This window comes from Plecotus auritus (genome assembly GCF_963455305.1).
Source record: "Plecotus auritus genome assembly, chromosome: 10".
Classification (NCBI taxonomy): domain Eukaryota; kingdom Metazoa; phylum Chordata; class Mammalia; order Chiroptera; family Vespertilionidae; genus Plecotus; species Plecotus auritus.
The window spans coordinates 46191894-46207523 of record NC_137785.1 but is presented as its reverse complement, the minus strand read 5'-3'; the positions used below and the strand labels follow the sequence as shown (position 1 = coordinate 46207523).

The window sequence follows — 15630 nt, the reverse complement described above, 5'->3', positions numbered from 1 at the left end:
AACCTCCTGGTTCATAGGTCAACGCTCAACCACTGAGCCATGCCGGCTGGGCTTAACTGGATTTTTAAGAAACCAATGTGATAACCAATGTGATAAAAAGGCACTCTGCTTTTAAGAGATCTTTACACTGTCACTGTTAGCCCTTTTATGTTTCTTGTGATTTTTGCTTTTTTTGGTTGTTGTTTTGTTAATCCTCACCCGACGATATTTTTCCATTGTTTCTTGTGAATTTTTACATCTTTGGAGTTGTTTTCATGCTCTTGCCTTTTCATCCCTGTCTGTGTTCTTTGTTTCACATCTCTAGACTAACTTTTTATATTAAGTCTGTGTTTGGCCTGCCTTCTCTCTGTCTTGATGACTTGAAAGTTTCTTTGGCTCACTGATTATTTGATAATGGAGTGTAAAATTCTGCATCTAATGGTGTAAAGAGAATAAGAATTGTCCACAAGAAAAACCTTGTCTGAAGGTTTTCTGTTTGGCTTCCCTCTGAATTTTATAGCATGTCTGTGTGCTAGGTCTACTTTGCAAGCTTACAATATGGTCTTTGTTGGTACAATTTTTTAAAAGACAAAATGACAAAAATGTTAAATGATACTAGTAAAAACCTAGAGTAGGATATAATGTGAATAATTGTTATTTTGCAAAGGAGAAGGGGAGATTAGGACCAGGTTAGTTTTGTTCTTTAGTTGTGTGTGTGTTTTTAATTTTACCTTAAAATTTTTGCCTTTAAAAAAGCTTTATTTTAAATTAAATTATACCATTTTGTTTACAATTAGAAAAGAATAATGAATTGAGGAGTTACTTCTTCCTTTTTCCATTTACTTTTTTTTTGCAAGGGTACAGGGGTAGTGGTGCTGAATCCTCAAACATTATGTCAAAGGTGCCTTGCCTTATTCATCTTTGTGTCCCCAGTAGGACCAAATTAGTTCCTTGCTGCACGTAGCAGCAGTTCAATAAATATTTGTTGAGGTGAAAGAGTCTTGTGTTTCTGCTCCTGGTTTGCCAGAACTTCAGGGTGGGTCTTGCTACTGGTTTACATTCCTTGGCACCCCTACTCTTGAGAAGCGATGGTTTCAGGGGCACAGGATGTAGGAAGACTTTTTATCAGGACTGTCTTGTGCTTTCCAAGGCTTAGCCTAACTGCCAAGAACATGGTGGGTTCCCACTGCCTGCTCAGTCTCTCCTGTTTGATCTGTTTTTTCTCTTCATGATTGATATTTCCAGATGGCACTCTTTTCATAGACTACTAGAGGCCCAGTGCACGAAATTTGGGAGGGGGGGGGCGTTCCTCAGCTCGGCCTGAGCCCTCTCGCAGTCGGACATCCCTCTCGCAATCCAGGATCCCTCGCTCCTTACCACCCGCCTGCTCACTCCTTACCGCTCAGCTCACTGCTCCTTAGCCGCAGGCTCCTTACCGCTAGGCTCGCTGCTCCTTAGCACTGCTGCAGAAGCAGGAGAGGCTCCCGCCACCGCTGCTGTGCTCACCAGCCGTGAGCCTGGCTTCTGGCTGAGTGGCCTCTCCCCCTGGGGGAGCACACTGACCACCAGGGGGCAACTCCTGTGTTGAGCTTCTGCCCTTGGTGGTCAGTGTGCATCATAGCATCGGTCGTTCTGCCGTAACAGTCGCTTAGGCTTTTATTATATAGATTCTTTTCAAATCTGTGCAACTTTTAAGGTAAACGTTGGAATTAGAGATAAGTTGCCACATAACTACATCTTGTTTGGAAAAAGAATGTGTAAAGTTCATGTACCTGAACTCTACCAGAAAAGAATGTTACCCTCTAAGAACTGTAATATCTCACTCATGGTTAGTTGTTCCAATTCCCAAGTGATTGTTGAATCTTAAAAATGTGTCTCATAAAGGACATTTGGATCACAGAAATGTCCCTGTAAGATGAGCACTGATTATCTAGGGCAATGCCCTAACTGTATACTTGTAAGGCCCTCTAGAGTGAGGTAGGGAGATCAGCAAGAATTTAGGCTGAGGCTATTACCTAATATATATTTGAGAGTTAATATCTTCTGTGGAAATTGACATTTATTTGTATTGAAAAGATATATGCCCTGGCCAGCCTGGCTCAGTGGATAGAGCGTCAGCCTGTGGACTTGGGGTGGGGGTCCCAGGTTCGATTCCGGCCAAGGGCACATGCTGGGTTGCGGGCTCGATCCCCAGTGGGGGGCGTGCGGGAGGCAGCCAATCAATGATTTTCTCATCATTGACGTTTCTATCTCTCTCTCTTTCTCCCTTCCTCTCTGAAATCAATGAAGAAATATATTAAAAAAAGAAAAAATATATTAGTTTTCTATTGTTGTGTAACAAACCATCACAAACTTAGGGCTTAAAACAACACCATTTATTAGCTCATAGTTCTGTAGGTCAGATGTCTGGCACTATATGGCCGGCTGGATTGTCTACTCAGGGTCTTACAAGGCCAAACAAAATCAAGGTGTGGCAGGGCTGCATGCTTATCTGGAAACTCTAAGGAAGAATTTGCTTCAAAGCTCATTTAGGTCATTGGCTGAATTTAGACTGAGGTCCCATGTCCTACTGGCTGTCATTAAGGGCCTCTCTCAGCTCCTTAAGGCCACCCACATTTTATTTCATGTGTACCCCCAATCTTCAAGCCAGCAAGAGTGTGTCAGATCTCCCTCACACTTCAAATTTGTCTGATTTTCTCTTCTGCAATACACACCTGACATCTGCCAGAGAAGGCACTCTGCTTTTAAGAGATCACGCAATTAGATTAGTCTTGCCTGGATGATCTCGCTTTCTTGAAGTCAACTCTGCCATATAAACTTAACGGAAGCAAGTGGGTGGCATTTCATCATTTTCACTAGGGCTGTCCTTCCGTTTATTAATGTGACTTTTAATTTATCTTTATTTTGTGCTCAAGTTTAATTTTTCATAGACTAGACACTTACTAGTATATAATACCATAATGAATGTAAATAGTAAAAGTAACTTTAATTATAGATTCCAAAACAAAGTTTGAGCATTCTTTACAGTTAAGCCTAGCATGCAGCCTGGAATTAGATTAGATGAGTGTAATTAAAAAAATTTTTTTTTAATTTAAATTCTTTATTGTTTAAAGTATTACATATGTCTTCTTCCCCCCCACCCCCATTGACCTCTGCCCAGCCACTCCCACCCCCCAGCACATGCCCTCATCCCCCTACTTTCTGTGTCCATTGATTTTGTTTATATGCATGCATATAAGTCCTTCGGTTGATCTCTTCGCCCTCCCTCCCACCCTCCCCTTCCTTCCCTCTGAGATTTGACAGTCTGTTCGATGCTTCTGTGTCTCTGGATCTAATGAGTGAGATCATGTTAGGTGAGTGCAATTTTATTGTATGTTCTTTCTTAAGATGAAAATTTTAGTCCCATAAAGCTGCCACCTTTGAGAAGATTGCTCTGTACTCCAGGTTGGGCAAAAGTCAATCATTTGTCTTTCTGTAATGGAGAATGGACTTGGCAGCAGTTTTATTTTTACCTTTCCTGTCATTTCTGAGGCTGGCAGCTAGAGGTAGGGTGTGGAATGGAGCCGTAAATTACCCTTGGAATAACTAGAATGGTCCCATTTTAACTCAAAATTGCGCCTTTCCCTTTTCATCTCTCCTTTTTATCCCCCCTCTCTATTTTTTTTTCTTCTTCTTCTTCTAATCCACATTTGAATGAGGAGTCAGAATTGAGGAGGGTGTAGGTGGAAGTAGGTTTGCTTATTGATGCCTCTCTGAATGGTGGAAACCGTTTCTTTTCCCATCACCGCTTCCCATTTCTTCGCCATGCTTCTATTTTAAGTGCCTGTTTTTTACTGGTTCTGTCTTGCTGGAAACTGGCCCAACCTCACTCAGTTTTGTTTCCATGCTGCTATTAAAAGACAATGCCCAGTTACGAGGCCTCAGTGGAGGATGGGAGCCTCCCCCTTGGGTCTAGTCATCCAGCATCCAGGCAAGTACCCCTGCTTTGGAATGTGAGAAGAGCTTTATTAGGCAATTTTAACGTATGCATCTTTTTTTTTTAAGTGGAGGAAAATGCACTATTACTTGTTATACCCTGAAACTTCTCTTTTGCTGAGCTCGAAGACTAACATGGCTGAATTGAGGTCAAAGAAACTCCCTTTCCTATCCTGGGCCTCATTTCCCAAGATAGAAAAATGTGATTGTCGCCGGGTGTCTGGTCAACCATGAATTCTTCTTCTTCTTCTTTTTTTTTTTTTACACAGTGCGTGGATTTTTATTTTATTTTTTTTATTGATTTCAGAGAGGAAGGGAGAGGGAGAGAGATAGAAACATAAATGATGAGAGAGAATCATTGATCAGCTTCCTCCTGCACACTCCCTACTGGGGATGTGCCCTTGACTGGAATCGAACCTGAGACCCTTCAGTCTGTAGGCTGATGCTCTATCCACTGAGCCAAACCAGCTAGGACCAGTCATGAATTCTTGACATTTGGGAGAGAGGTGTCCCCAGTCTTTGAAGAATCTTTACGTTTATTAAGTGTTTCTAGAGTCACCACCAAATTTTGAATTTCACTTTTTAACTTAGCCAAAAATTTTGTGTCTGGCTTGTAAGCCATCACTTTTTTGGGCTCTTCATTTTCACTTACATTACCAATGGTAGGGCTGGCTTCCTTTTTAAAAAATAAACAAAGAAAATTTGTTTGTTGAATTACTCCTCATAAAGTATTGCATATGTGCCAATGGTCAACAAGGCTGCACTGGGATGACAATGCCAGGTTGTCATCCAGGCTCACTGGCTAGCAGGTGGCTCCCACCCACACACCAGCATAGTAGGGTGTAATGCAAATTTGTGTCTGAGCAAAATTATAAATCACTGCATTTCCACTAAGATGTAAGCTCCTGAGGTCAGGGACTGTTTCTGTTTTGTTGCTAGACCTAGATTAGGGCCTAGTGCTCAGAAAATAATGATAGAATGGAATTCAGTGGCCTTTATGAAGGACAACACAAGAGGTCCCAGGTATCCAAGGCTGTTGCTGTCAGGGTCAGCTGAGGACTGAGGCCAACACTGTGAATGTCAAAACTTGCATGTCAAGGGACAGCCCAGAGCCTGCTCCTGGGGACCTTACCTGCATCAGATCCACTTTCAGGAGCTTGGAGAGAGACTCCTAGGGCCTTGGCCTTGATTGGCGTTCCTTAGGGAGGCCTCAGTTTCTGGGGGAGGAACTTAAGGAAAGATACGCCAGCATTGAGAAGGGCATGCCGCAAAGAGAGCTGAATGTCTGTAACAAGGTGACTTGAAACCATTTGTGGGGTTTCGCTGTTCCACCTTCTCCTGACTGCCCTAGGGTGGCATAACTTCCCCCCTACCCCCCAGCCCCCCAAACGGTGGAGATCAGGCCAAGGTTGAAGTCACTGGCAGAGCTGAAGCCAGGCTGTCTGTGGTGGAGCCCAGCTCATCCCCACCCCATCTCCCCGCTTTTGTCCTGATACTATTTTGGCTTATGGTGTGCGGTTTCAGCGTTTGGGCCAGCTTTTAATCATGACCCAATCCCAACGTTTAAGGCTGAGCGAGTCCTCCAAGAGAGGAAACTGCTGAAGAGAAGATTTTCCTCAAACATTGAGGCCTACTCTTCCTTCTGAGAGTCTCATTTTAAAGGTAGTTCAAGAGGAAAAAGAGGAAGCTCCAGATTTAGGGCAAAGGAAGAGTCTCTCTGTGTGTGTGTATGTGTTTGGTGAAGGGAGCAGGGGTGGCAGTGGGCCACAGGCAGGGAGGCGGCAGTTCATGCAAAGTGGTCCCAGCTGCCCCTGGTTTATGGGCTAATCCCGGCTCTGCTCCAGCCTGTCATTCAGGGTAAGCTGCTATCATTAGTGGTTAAACATTTCTGAAAGTATTCTCTCTCGACTCTGACCGCATGCCCTTTCAGGGAAGGGAGGGAGGAGCCAGGAGAGTAATGGAACCCACCCTGTTGTCATGCCCAGCTGCTCTGCCGAGGGACAAGGGGCCTGGCAACTGGATGTAATCATGGGCTTGTCAGAGCCTCTGTGTGTGTGTGTGTGTGTGTGTGTGTGTGTGTGTGTGTGTGTGTGTGGCGGGACTCATGTTGCATTTTCCATGCTGCCCACACGGCATGCTGCTCTTTGAGGGACACAGCCCTCTGCTGTGGGCTGGGAGGACCAAATCAGAGAGCCTTTTTTGTCCTTTTAAGGGGATTCTTGGCTGAAATAAACCTTCCATTAACCAACTTTATCTCTCTCAAGCTCTCTGCCCTCAACACATATACACACATTCACCAGTGGCTAAAGCCTGAATTTCCCTTTGGAACTCGTCTGCACCCATTCTGCTTTCGATGAGGAGTTGTGGTAAAATGTTCAATACTAACATTTCTTCCCATGAAGTGGGGACTTTGAAATATTTTTCTTGACTGAGGTGTGGTTGACAGTTTTTGATTTATGAAATTAGCTCAGGGAAAAATAAGATGGAAAAAGAGAGTCCAAATTAAATCTTTATTTCCATAGCTCAGTTGTGCCCTCTCTACCCATTTTTAACTGCCACGCAGTCTTTAGGTAAGAAGGACTCCAGGGTTGGCTAGGCTTCTTGGTGTTTTCCTTGGTTGTGTGGGCCCAAGGAAAACCTTTTTTTTTTTCTTTTTTAAAAATTGTGTTTTCTTCCTTGTTCAAAAGTATACAACAAGCTCAATGAAGAAAGCTAGAAATTTTTAGAAAAACACAAAAGGAAAAGCTAAAGGCATCCATATTTTCAACACCCAAAGATAATCAGTTGACATATTGGCTTATTCCCATCTTGTTGGAAAAATTGGTTTCTTTTGCTATGGAAGGCAGTCAGTTGAGACACTTCTTATTCTCCTAGGAACCTTCTAGTTAGTTGTGCTGCAGGCTTGTCCCACCCAACGGGGCTGGAGTCTGACCAGCAGAGGTGTTCTGGTGGGTATCGCAGCTCCCTGTGTGGGGAGCTTTCTCTTAGAGCCCTTCATCTCACCGTTGGCTAAGTGACTAGTGAAAGAACCACCAGGGAGGGATTCAGCTAAAGTCCAGACCTCCCACCCCAGGTGGCAACCAAAGAGCATGGGCTGTTGACCTTCAAGTACCTGAATATGAGTGTTTTCTCAGTTGCTAACTTTCTGCTGGACTTTTCTGTGTCTGTTTTCTTATTTGCAAAATGGCCATTATAATAGTCAGCTACTTCTAGGGTTGCCATGTTAAATGAGATAATGTTTGTAAAGTGTGCAGCAAACCATAGGTACCTGGAATGTAATGTTGCAGCTCAATGCATAGTATATACTTCCATAGTCATTGTTATTACTTTTCTTGTTGATAGTGTTCTCTCTGCCCCCTGTCACGTGGACTAGATTATTCTCTGGACTTTTGTTCCTCTGCCCGGAGAGGGTGGTCTTTTCCTCACTGGATACTATTTAAATCATCTCACTGTTGTAAAGTATTATATAATGACTAAGTAATAGAATAATCTCCTTTGATAAAACTGCTAAACTGAAGGGCAAGGAGACTTAGACATTTTTACTGAGTGAATGAAGTCAAGTTACAACAGGCATGTGAGAACACATACTGCCTTTGTGTTCTCTGAAGATGTCAGACAGGTTCTCTGTTGTTAGATCCCTCCATTTTCCTGGTGATGCAGATCCCTTTCTGCATTGTATCTTTTACCTGGATGGACTGTGGAGTCATCTTTTCTAGATAAAACAACGTCAACATATGCACTGGCTAAGCTGTCTAATGTCCCTTGACTTCTGTTCCGAAAGGAAGCGTCTTTTTAATTAAAGAGAAAATGGATTTGGATACGTTTTTGGGCTCTGCATAACAGGAGAAATGTGTCATCTGTACCCTGTCCAGTGGCCTAGTGATTTCTTGTTTATTTCTTACATTCGAGCCCAATGAAAATAATGTGATGGTCACCGGATATTTTGCCAGTTATTTCAGATGTGGGAGCAGTTCACTCTGGATTTGTTTACTTCAAGTGGAAAAGTTTACCCAAAGTTGCCTCTGGGCTTTTACCAAGAAGGAAGCTTACCTGGGTCTCTCTGTTTGAAGCCAGCATCTGTTGAGTCAAAGACTACAGGGGCTATTGAAGGTCTTACTTCCAATAAATAGCGAGAGAGGGAATACAGTGACTTAGGTGGGATACCTTCTTTTTTTTCCCCAAGTAACTTACATCTGTCTGCTTTATACTTTGAACCCCCAGGACGCACAGACATTCAAGTGGTTCAGCCAGAACGACCACGGCAACTGATGAGCGAAGTCCTGGTACTAACAACCGGCACCGCCAGCCCGTCAAGAACCCAAGCCACAGTGGCTTGGCCAATGGCACAGGTGAGTGACAGCCCAGAATGCCAACCCGGACTGAATCAGTGGCCTCTAACCTGTTCTCACGTGGAGTCGGGATTCTGTCTATGTCACAATGTGGGGTGGATGGGAGAAGACTCCAATACTAAGATAAATTTGAATCCATCAGTCTTTCCATTGACCTGTTTTTCTTATCTCTGGCATATTCTGTATAGGTAAGGTTAGTCTCCATAGGACTCTTCTAAAATATTTCTTTTCACAGAAATAAAAAATATTGATTTTTGCATTCATTTCTTACCAACATTGGATTTCATTGGGAGAGGATATCTTACTTATACATGACACATTTTTTTCTGTCCTTAATTTAAGGAAATGATCAGACTTAGGGAGAAAGGAAACTGAGTATTATTGCTAGGAGCTGAGTTAGAGAAAATGGCAGCACTGTTGACGGTTGGGAGGCTGACCAGGGGCAAAGCCACGCTGCTACTGGGGGGGGGGGGCGGGGGGGCGGCATTCTGTGGCTGTTTCAGTGAGAGTTTGTGCCATTTGAGAATAGACAGTCCTTCCATCCACATAGACCGTCTCTGCACTTGGCTCTACTTCCTTGTAAATGGGAAGGGAAGAGCCTATTTCAAAACAATTCACTTTTTGTCATGCTTTCCTTCTGTCTCATCAGGTCAGTGTTGGATTCAAATGGAAAAAGGAAAACAAAATACAACACTTCGTTTTTCTAAGCGTCTTGAAAATTGTCAGATTTTTAGTGACTGCTGGTCACTTGGTAATTTGTCTTAACTTGGGGCAGTTGGGAAGGGACATGTGGCTGTTGCTTTGATAAACTATAGGTGTTTAAATTGGTAAGTGACACCTGCAATAATTTTGTAGGTGCTTGTGATGACATGAAGGACAGGAGGTCCGGCGCAGCATAGCTTCTCCGCATGAGCATTGTCATGGCCCTTTGTGTGACAGACTTGAGTAGGAGAAATTGACTTGGGTTACTTTTTCATGACTCAGTTCTCTGGCAGCACCGTTTGAGGGCTGCAGTGCCCCCCTGATGGCTCATGGTGCTCAGTTGTACGGTTGCCTGCCACGGACTGTGGGTGGAGTGGCCTGTGTCCTGCACGGCTCACTGCATGAATGGGGGCCTGACTTTCTCTCTGGAGTTGGGGACCTGCCTGAAGGAATTGAGTTAACTAGCTCGCCCTGAGCCCCGAGGACAAGGATGAGCTGGAGGTGTTGGCTCAGCCCGCCTGGCGCTCCCATGCCAACCCCGTGTCTGAGTACTGGAACCATCCAGTCATAGTGTGGATGTTCCCATCTGTGTGAAGGGGATGGCGAGGTGGTGGCCGTGGGCCGTGTTGCAGAAAATTGTGTGCGTCTCTGTGAGCGCCAGTATGCATGCTTCCCTTAGAAAAACGAGTCGCTGGTGGGAGTGGGCCAGGGAAACTGGCTCCATGGAACCCGTTGTTTCCTGGAGGCCTTGGCCGTGATTCCAACCACTTTGTTCTTCGGGGGACCCTGGTTTCCCTTAGCCACCTCTGCTTTTCCTGTGAAAACGCTTGGTGAATTGTCTTTATGTGGTGAAGGTCTTCGAGTCACTCGTGCTGTTTAAACAGATCTGTATTTCCCTGACATTTATTTTTAGGTGCCTTTGCATATTGTCCTTATCTCCAGGGATATTACGTTTCAGCAGAGGAGGCAGGTGCCAGCCATGTCTCCAGAAAGCCAAATATCCGTAACCCCTTGGAAATGTTTCATGGCGGTGCATCTGAATTCGCAAACCGTTCCCAGAACCCATCTGCGGAGGACAGTTGCAGCATTTAAGGGATTTCTGCCTGTTCAAATATGAAGGTCTTGGCTTCTGTCTCATCTCCTCTCTCCTTTCTGCTGTGATGACAGCTCACCTTTGCCTCCCAGCCAGCCTTGACTTTGTAGGCTCTTTAATGTCTATCCAAGGGGTACAGAAAGACCTCACCTTTCCTCTGGGGAGCAGGCAGAAGCCCCCCTCTTTGGCAGCACAAGAGCAGAAGGGTTTTTGAGGATATGAATGCTCCATCCATCAACACGTTGCTCTTAGAACTGAGAGGAGCGGTTCCAAAGTGGTGGTGGTCGGGAGCTGTGCCGCCAGGAAATGTTTCCACAGACATCTGAGGTTTCTTTAGCAAGCCCTTTTGGCTGTGCCCTGCAGTTATGCATGAAAAAGACATTTGGGGCAAAAAAGGAGCTGAGTTCCAGGTGGTATTTTTGTGTTGTCACAAATGTGAAGTAACCATTTTTTTATAAAATGAAAGTGAGTGGCAGCCTGTCTGTATAAATATTATATTCCTAAGTTTTAGAAGTGGTGGAATTGAGAAATAGACTAATGGTATAGCACTTCATTGAGACTCCTGTGAAGTGATTTATTTTTTTCTTCTTTTATTGAAAACTTTATTTAAAAAAAAAAACATCTCTCACTCCTCTCTTCAATGTGATTTCCATGCACATAGGTGTGGGAGTCACACGGGCTGTGCTCAGATTCTGATCCCTCATGTGTGGTATGTGCATAGAGCCCAGGGACTTTCAGGGACTTAGTTTTCTCATTAATAAAATTAGGATAAGATACATATATCTCATAGAGTTGTTATAGAAACAAATTATATAAAATATGTAGAGTGTCTGGTATGGTGCCTGGGATGCAATAAGCTATCAATCAACATTAGTTTTTATCTTCATAAATAATTTCATATGGTTATAATTATGCAGCATGGATAGATTTACTTTCATTCCCTTTGTTATTTTTTTTATACATGCTTCTATGTATTTGTGGTCTTTTTGTTTACCCCTTTTTAGTGGCCTCATACTATTTCACAGTTAATACACCATAGTTCCTTTAACCATTCCTCAATCCTAGTGTATTTCCCCATTGTAAAACCAAATCCTGATGTAGACATCTTTGCACACAGCTTTGTTTCTTCTTGAATGAAGTTCTTGAATCAAAGGATATGAATTTTTAAAATGAGATTAATGTATATTATCAGATTGCCTTCCGAAAGGTTTGAAGCAATCATATATCACAGGGCAGTGTAAAATTTCCCTCAAGTGGTATGCGAGGTTTATTTTTTCCTACAACCTTGTAAACACTGGTTTATCTATTTGCTAAGAAGTATTAAGTGCTCCCTCATTGTTTAACCTTCTTGCATTTCTTGTTATTATTTGCTTGACTGTTTCTTTTCTATTTGTGTGACTTTTTTCATAGTGTTTGATTATCCTTTGGAGATTTGGAAGTTTATTTATATATCCTGGGTTCAAGTTCCTTTTTTACAAATTGTGATAAAATATGTGTAACATAAAATTTACCATTTAAACTATTTTTGAGTTTTCAATTCAGTGGCACTAAGTACATTCACAATGTTGTACAACTACATCACTATTTATTTCCAGAACTTTTTCATCATTCCAAATTGAAACTCTGTACCCTTTAAACAATAACATTCTCCTCTCCTCCCACCCGCAGCCCCAGCCAACCTCTATTCCACTTTATGTCTCTATGAATTTGCTTATTTTAGGTGCCCCATATTAAAGTGGAATGATTTGTCCTTTTGTCTATGGCGTATTTCACTTAGCATAATGTTTTCAAGATTCATCCATGTTGTAGCATGTATCAAAATTGTTTCATTTTATTTATCCATTCACCTGTTGATGGGCATTTGGATGGTGTCCACCTCTTGGCTGTTGTGAGCAGTGCTGCTGTGACATGGGTGTACAGAATCTGTTTGAGTCCAGGCTTTCAGTTCTTTTGGCTGCACACCTATGAATAGAGTTGATGGGCCATATGGTAATACTTTGTTTAACTTTTTGAGGAGCCCTCGAACTGTTTTCCAGAACAGCTGTACCATTTTACATCCCACCAGCAATGAATGAGGGTTCCAGTGTTCCACCTCCCCAATACTTGTTCCTCCCCCACCCCCCCATTTTTTGACAATAGCCATCCTAATGGGTCTAAAGTATCTAGGTACAAGTTTTATGTTATATTTATGGTGATAAGTTTCCTCCTATATCATTGCTTTGTCTTTTATCTATTTTTTGTGGCTTTTGTAGAAAAAGTTAAAAATTTAAAAAAATCATTATGTATGAGTGTTTTTAAAATTTTCAATTTTACTTTTTGCCTCAGAAGTGAAAAGATTCTCTCTTGTCTATAGAGGGAATAAATACTTTATTCTGTTTTACTTTTTTTCATGATGTCATGTTAAAAAAGAACTATCCCACTGGAATTTATAGTGGTATATCTGTATCTGTACACATATAAGTATAATGAGGATGAGTTAAATTAATTTTTCTCTATATCAGGGTCCTATTTTCCTATAAACATTAATTAAATGGTTTTCTTTTCTCACTGTGGTTTTTCTTAGTGTTTATCACTTACCACATTCTTATATGCAGTGAGAATTCATTTCTGGACTCTTTACACATTCCATTTACTTTATTTCCAGTTTGGAGCCAGTGTCATGTGATTTTGATTATTGATGTGTTATAGTATGTTTTTCTAATGTCTGGAAGAGCTAGTTTTGCCTTATTATTTTTTCTTCATGATATTCTTTGACAGTAATATATTTTCAAAACAAATTCAGACGTTGAATTCTTAGAAGCGTGGTGGAGTAGAAATGGAAATGGCATGAATCTATATGTTGGCCAGGAAGGATTAAGTGTTCCCATTAGGTAACATGGAATGGTGGTGTTCATTCTTAAGTTTTTCTTCTTTTTTTTTCCCCATCGAATTGTTTTGATTGATTCTAGTTTTGGTTGCTCTTGTGAAGAGCTTAGTGATCAGTTATATTGGAGGTGCATTTCTTGTATTCACAGGTGAGAAATATTGACTGCTTTATTGTGGAACATATGTTACAAGCTGATCTTAAGTTTAAAAAGCTCTCGTTGGCAAGCGCCTTCCTCTTGCCCAAGTTGGGGGCTGAAAAGACTGTGCTACATCGTACGCACCTAAAGATTTTGGAACACACAGCGAGTTGGCAGCGCGTCTAGGATTAAGAAAAAGAACTTCCAATTCCTGATCTCTTTTTGACTAACTGTGACTAGCATAATAGGGTCTTAGCCCTGAATGAATATTTGATTCATGAAGTTAGAATGTTTAACTAACACCACAGAGGGAACCTTGTGAAATACCCATCATTGCACAAACCAGAGGCCTTTCAACTGCTATTTTACCTGCTTACCCCATTTACCCTCTCATCTTGGTACCCAGCTTTTCTTCCTATACAGGAAAGTCGTCTAAGTAATTTCATTTCTCTTCCCCCACCCCCTTCCATTGTTTTTACTTCATGGTGTTCTGGGTTTGCCTTCTGGTTCAGCTACTACTGACTGCACGGCACCACTCTGAATGGTACCTCTGTGAGCCTCAGTTTTGTCTTCAGTAAAATGGGAATAACAGCATCTTCTTCATGAGGCTATTAGGAAGATAAATGAGGTAATGAAAGTGAACTTGCTAAAAGCAACACAGGATCCTGGACTGGATCTTGGAATAGTAAAACGACATTAGTGGAAAGGCTGACAAAATCCAAATAAAGTCTGGGGTTTAGTTAATAGGAATGGACTGATGTTATTTTTTTTAGCTTTAACAAATGTGCTGTGGTTAAATAAGGTAGTAATTAGGGGAAACTGGGTGAAGGGCATACTATCTTGGTAGCTTTTCTCTAAATCTACAGATTATTCGAAAATTTAAAATTAAAAAAGAACCTCCTTTATAAATGGTAATGTTACACAAATGTGAGATGGTTTATTTCAAATATCATTTGCTAGATTATTAGGTTTATTGAACGAGTATTTATTGAGCAAATATCTATTGAATGCCATTTTGATAAGCACCACGGGCAATGTAAAGAAGCAGCAAAGTAGGCATCTACCTGATAATCTGTTTCAGGACAAGAACCTGAAAAGACACCATCGCCAAGTGCCAACCAACACAGCAGGTGTCACAGGGGCTGTGTGGCTTAGCTGAGACCACAGGTGCTGTGGGTCCTGCAAAGGGGATCAGTTTGGGCTGAAGTGGTGTGTGTGGGAGGGGAGGCCTTCAGTGGGGAGGGCTGAGCTGAGCAAAGATATGTAAGCAAGAACATAGGAAGTACAGAGTGGAAGTCATGAAAAACGAAGGAAAATGAATTTGCCTCCGTTCTCAAGAAGGGTACTGTCTTTTGGGAAACGTACGTTGTATACATCCAGTAATTAGGATTAATAAGGGAGTATTGGCTATATTGAATAGAGCTAGAATGTAAAATACAGCGATTCTCTAAGGCCTGATGAAATTGTAAGTCCGTGTCTTTGACAATCCACATCATAGCTTGTTAGGTGACTCCAGGCCACTAACTTAATTGTCTGAACTTTAGTTTTTTCTAACTATAAGCTGTGATAGGGTAGATTTGCCTCTGAGGTACTTTCAAGCTCTCACATTCTAAGAGCAGAAGAGTATAAACATGGACATAGCAAGTTTGTCAGTGCTAGAATATCCTACTTTCATATTCTGTTTACAAATCTAAACTTGAGGTACAGCACAAAACACTTAAACAGATGAGCTACTCCAGTGAGTGAAAGGCAGACTTACCTACATTTGCAGCTGCATGAACAGCAGTGTTGATTGGAGGGTCTTTCCCATGGGCTGTAATGGGGCTCTGCTTTTGTTCTTTCCCTGGTCAGTAGTTTCATAATCGTTATTTTAATAGGCAATATATATATATAGGTTATCAACACTTTAAAAGTACAAAAGCTTAAACTGTGTAAAGGAAGTCTCCTTCCTATTCTAGTCCTCCAGCCTCTAGTTCCCTCTCCAGAAGCAGTCACCGTTGTGACTCTTTCCGAGATATTTTTTAATATACAAGCATGCGCATATATATTCTTTAGTAATATATATGCTGTCTGCACTTTCCCACTTAATAATTATCTGAGAAGTTTTTCCATAGAACTCCAAGCCAACTTGAGCTTTGCCCGTTCCCTCTTCTACTAACCACAGCCAAAGATGGGGACAATTTTAGTTTCAGTAAGAACAGTAATCACAACGGATTGAAATATTTTAAATATGTTTAAATCCAAGAACTCATAGTGATTTTTAAACAAAAAAATTCTTTTTTTGTTTTTTCAATTTATTTTTAAAATTTTTATTTTTCAATTACAGTTTACATTCAATATTATTTTTGTATTAGCTTCAGGTGTACAGCCTACTGGCTAGACAATCATATACTCTACAGAGTGTTCTTCTCAATGTTTTCAGTCAAAATGTCACTGTTCATTTTTGGAGGATGTGAGGAAATCAATTCATTATTCTGAAAACTGGTTAAATAAAAGGAAAGACTCAAGCATTTTTTTCTGCCTTTTCTTT

At 41.6% G+C, this 15630-nt stretch overlaps 1 protein-coding gene across 2 annotated transcripts in view; it reads left to right on the top strand.

Moving 5' to 3' along the window:
• The window catches only part of WWP2 (WW domain containing E3 ubiquitin protein ligase 2), a 131241-nt gene that overhangs the window by 67453 nt on the left and 48158 nt on the right, over positions 1-15630 (top strand). For both annotated transcript variants that reach the window (XM_080646019.1, XM_080646020.1), the window contains exon 7: positions 8176-8303. In XM_080646019.1, the coding sequence (XP_080502145.1) occupies positions 8176-8303 (128 nt within the window). The remainder of the gene's footprint in view (positions 1-8175; positions 8304-15630) is intronic.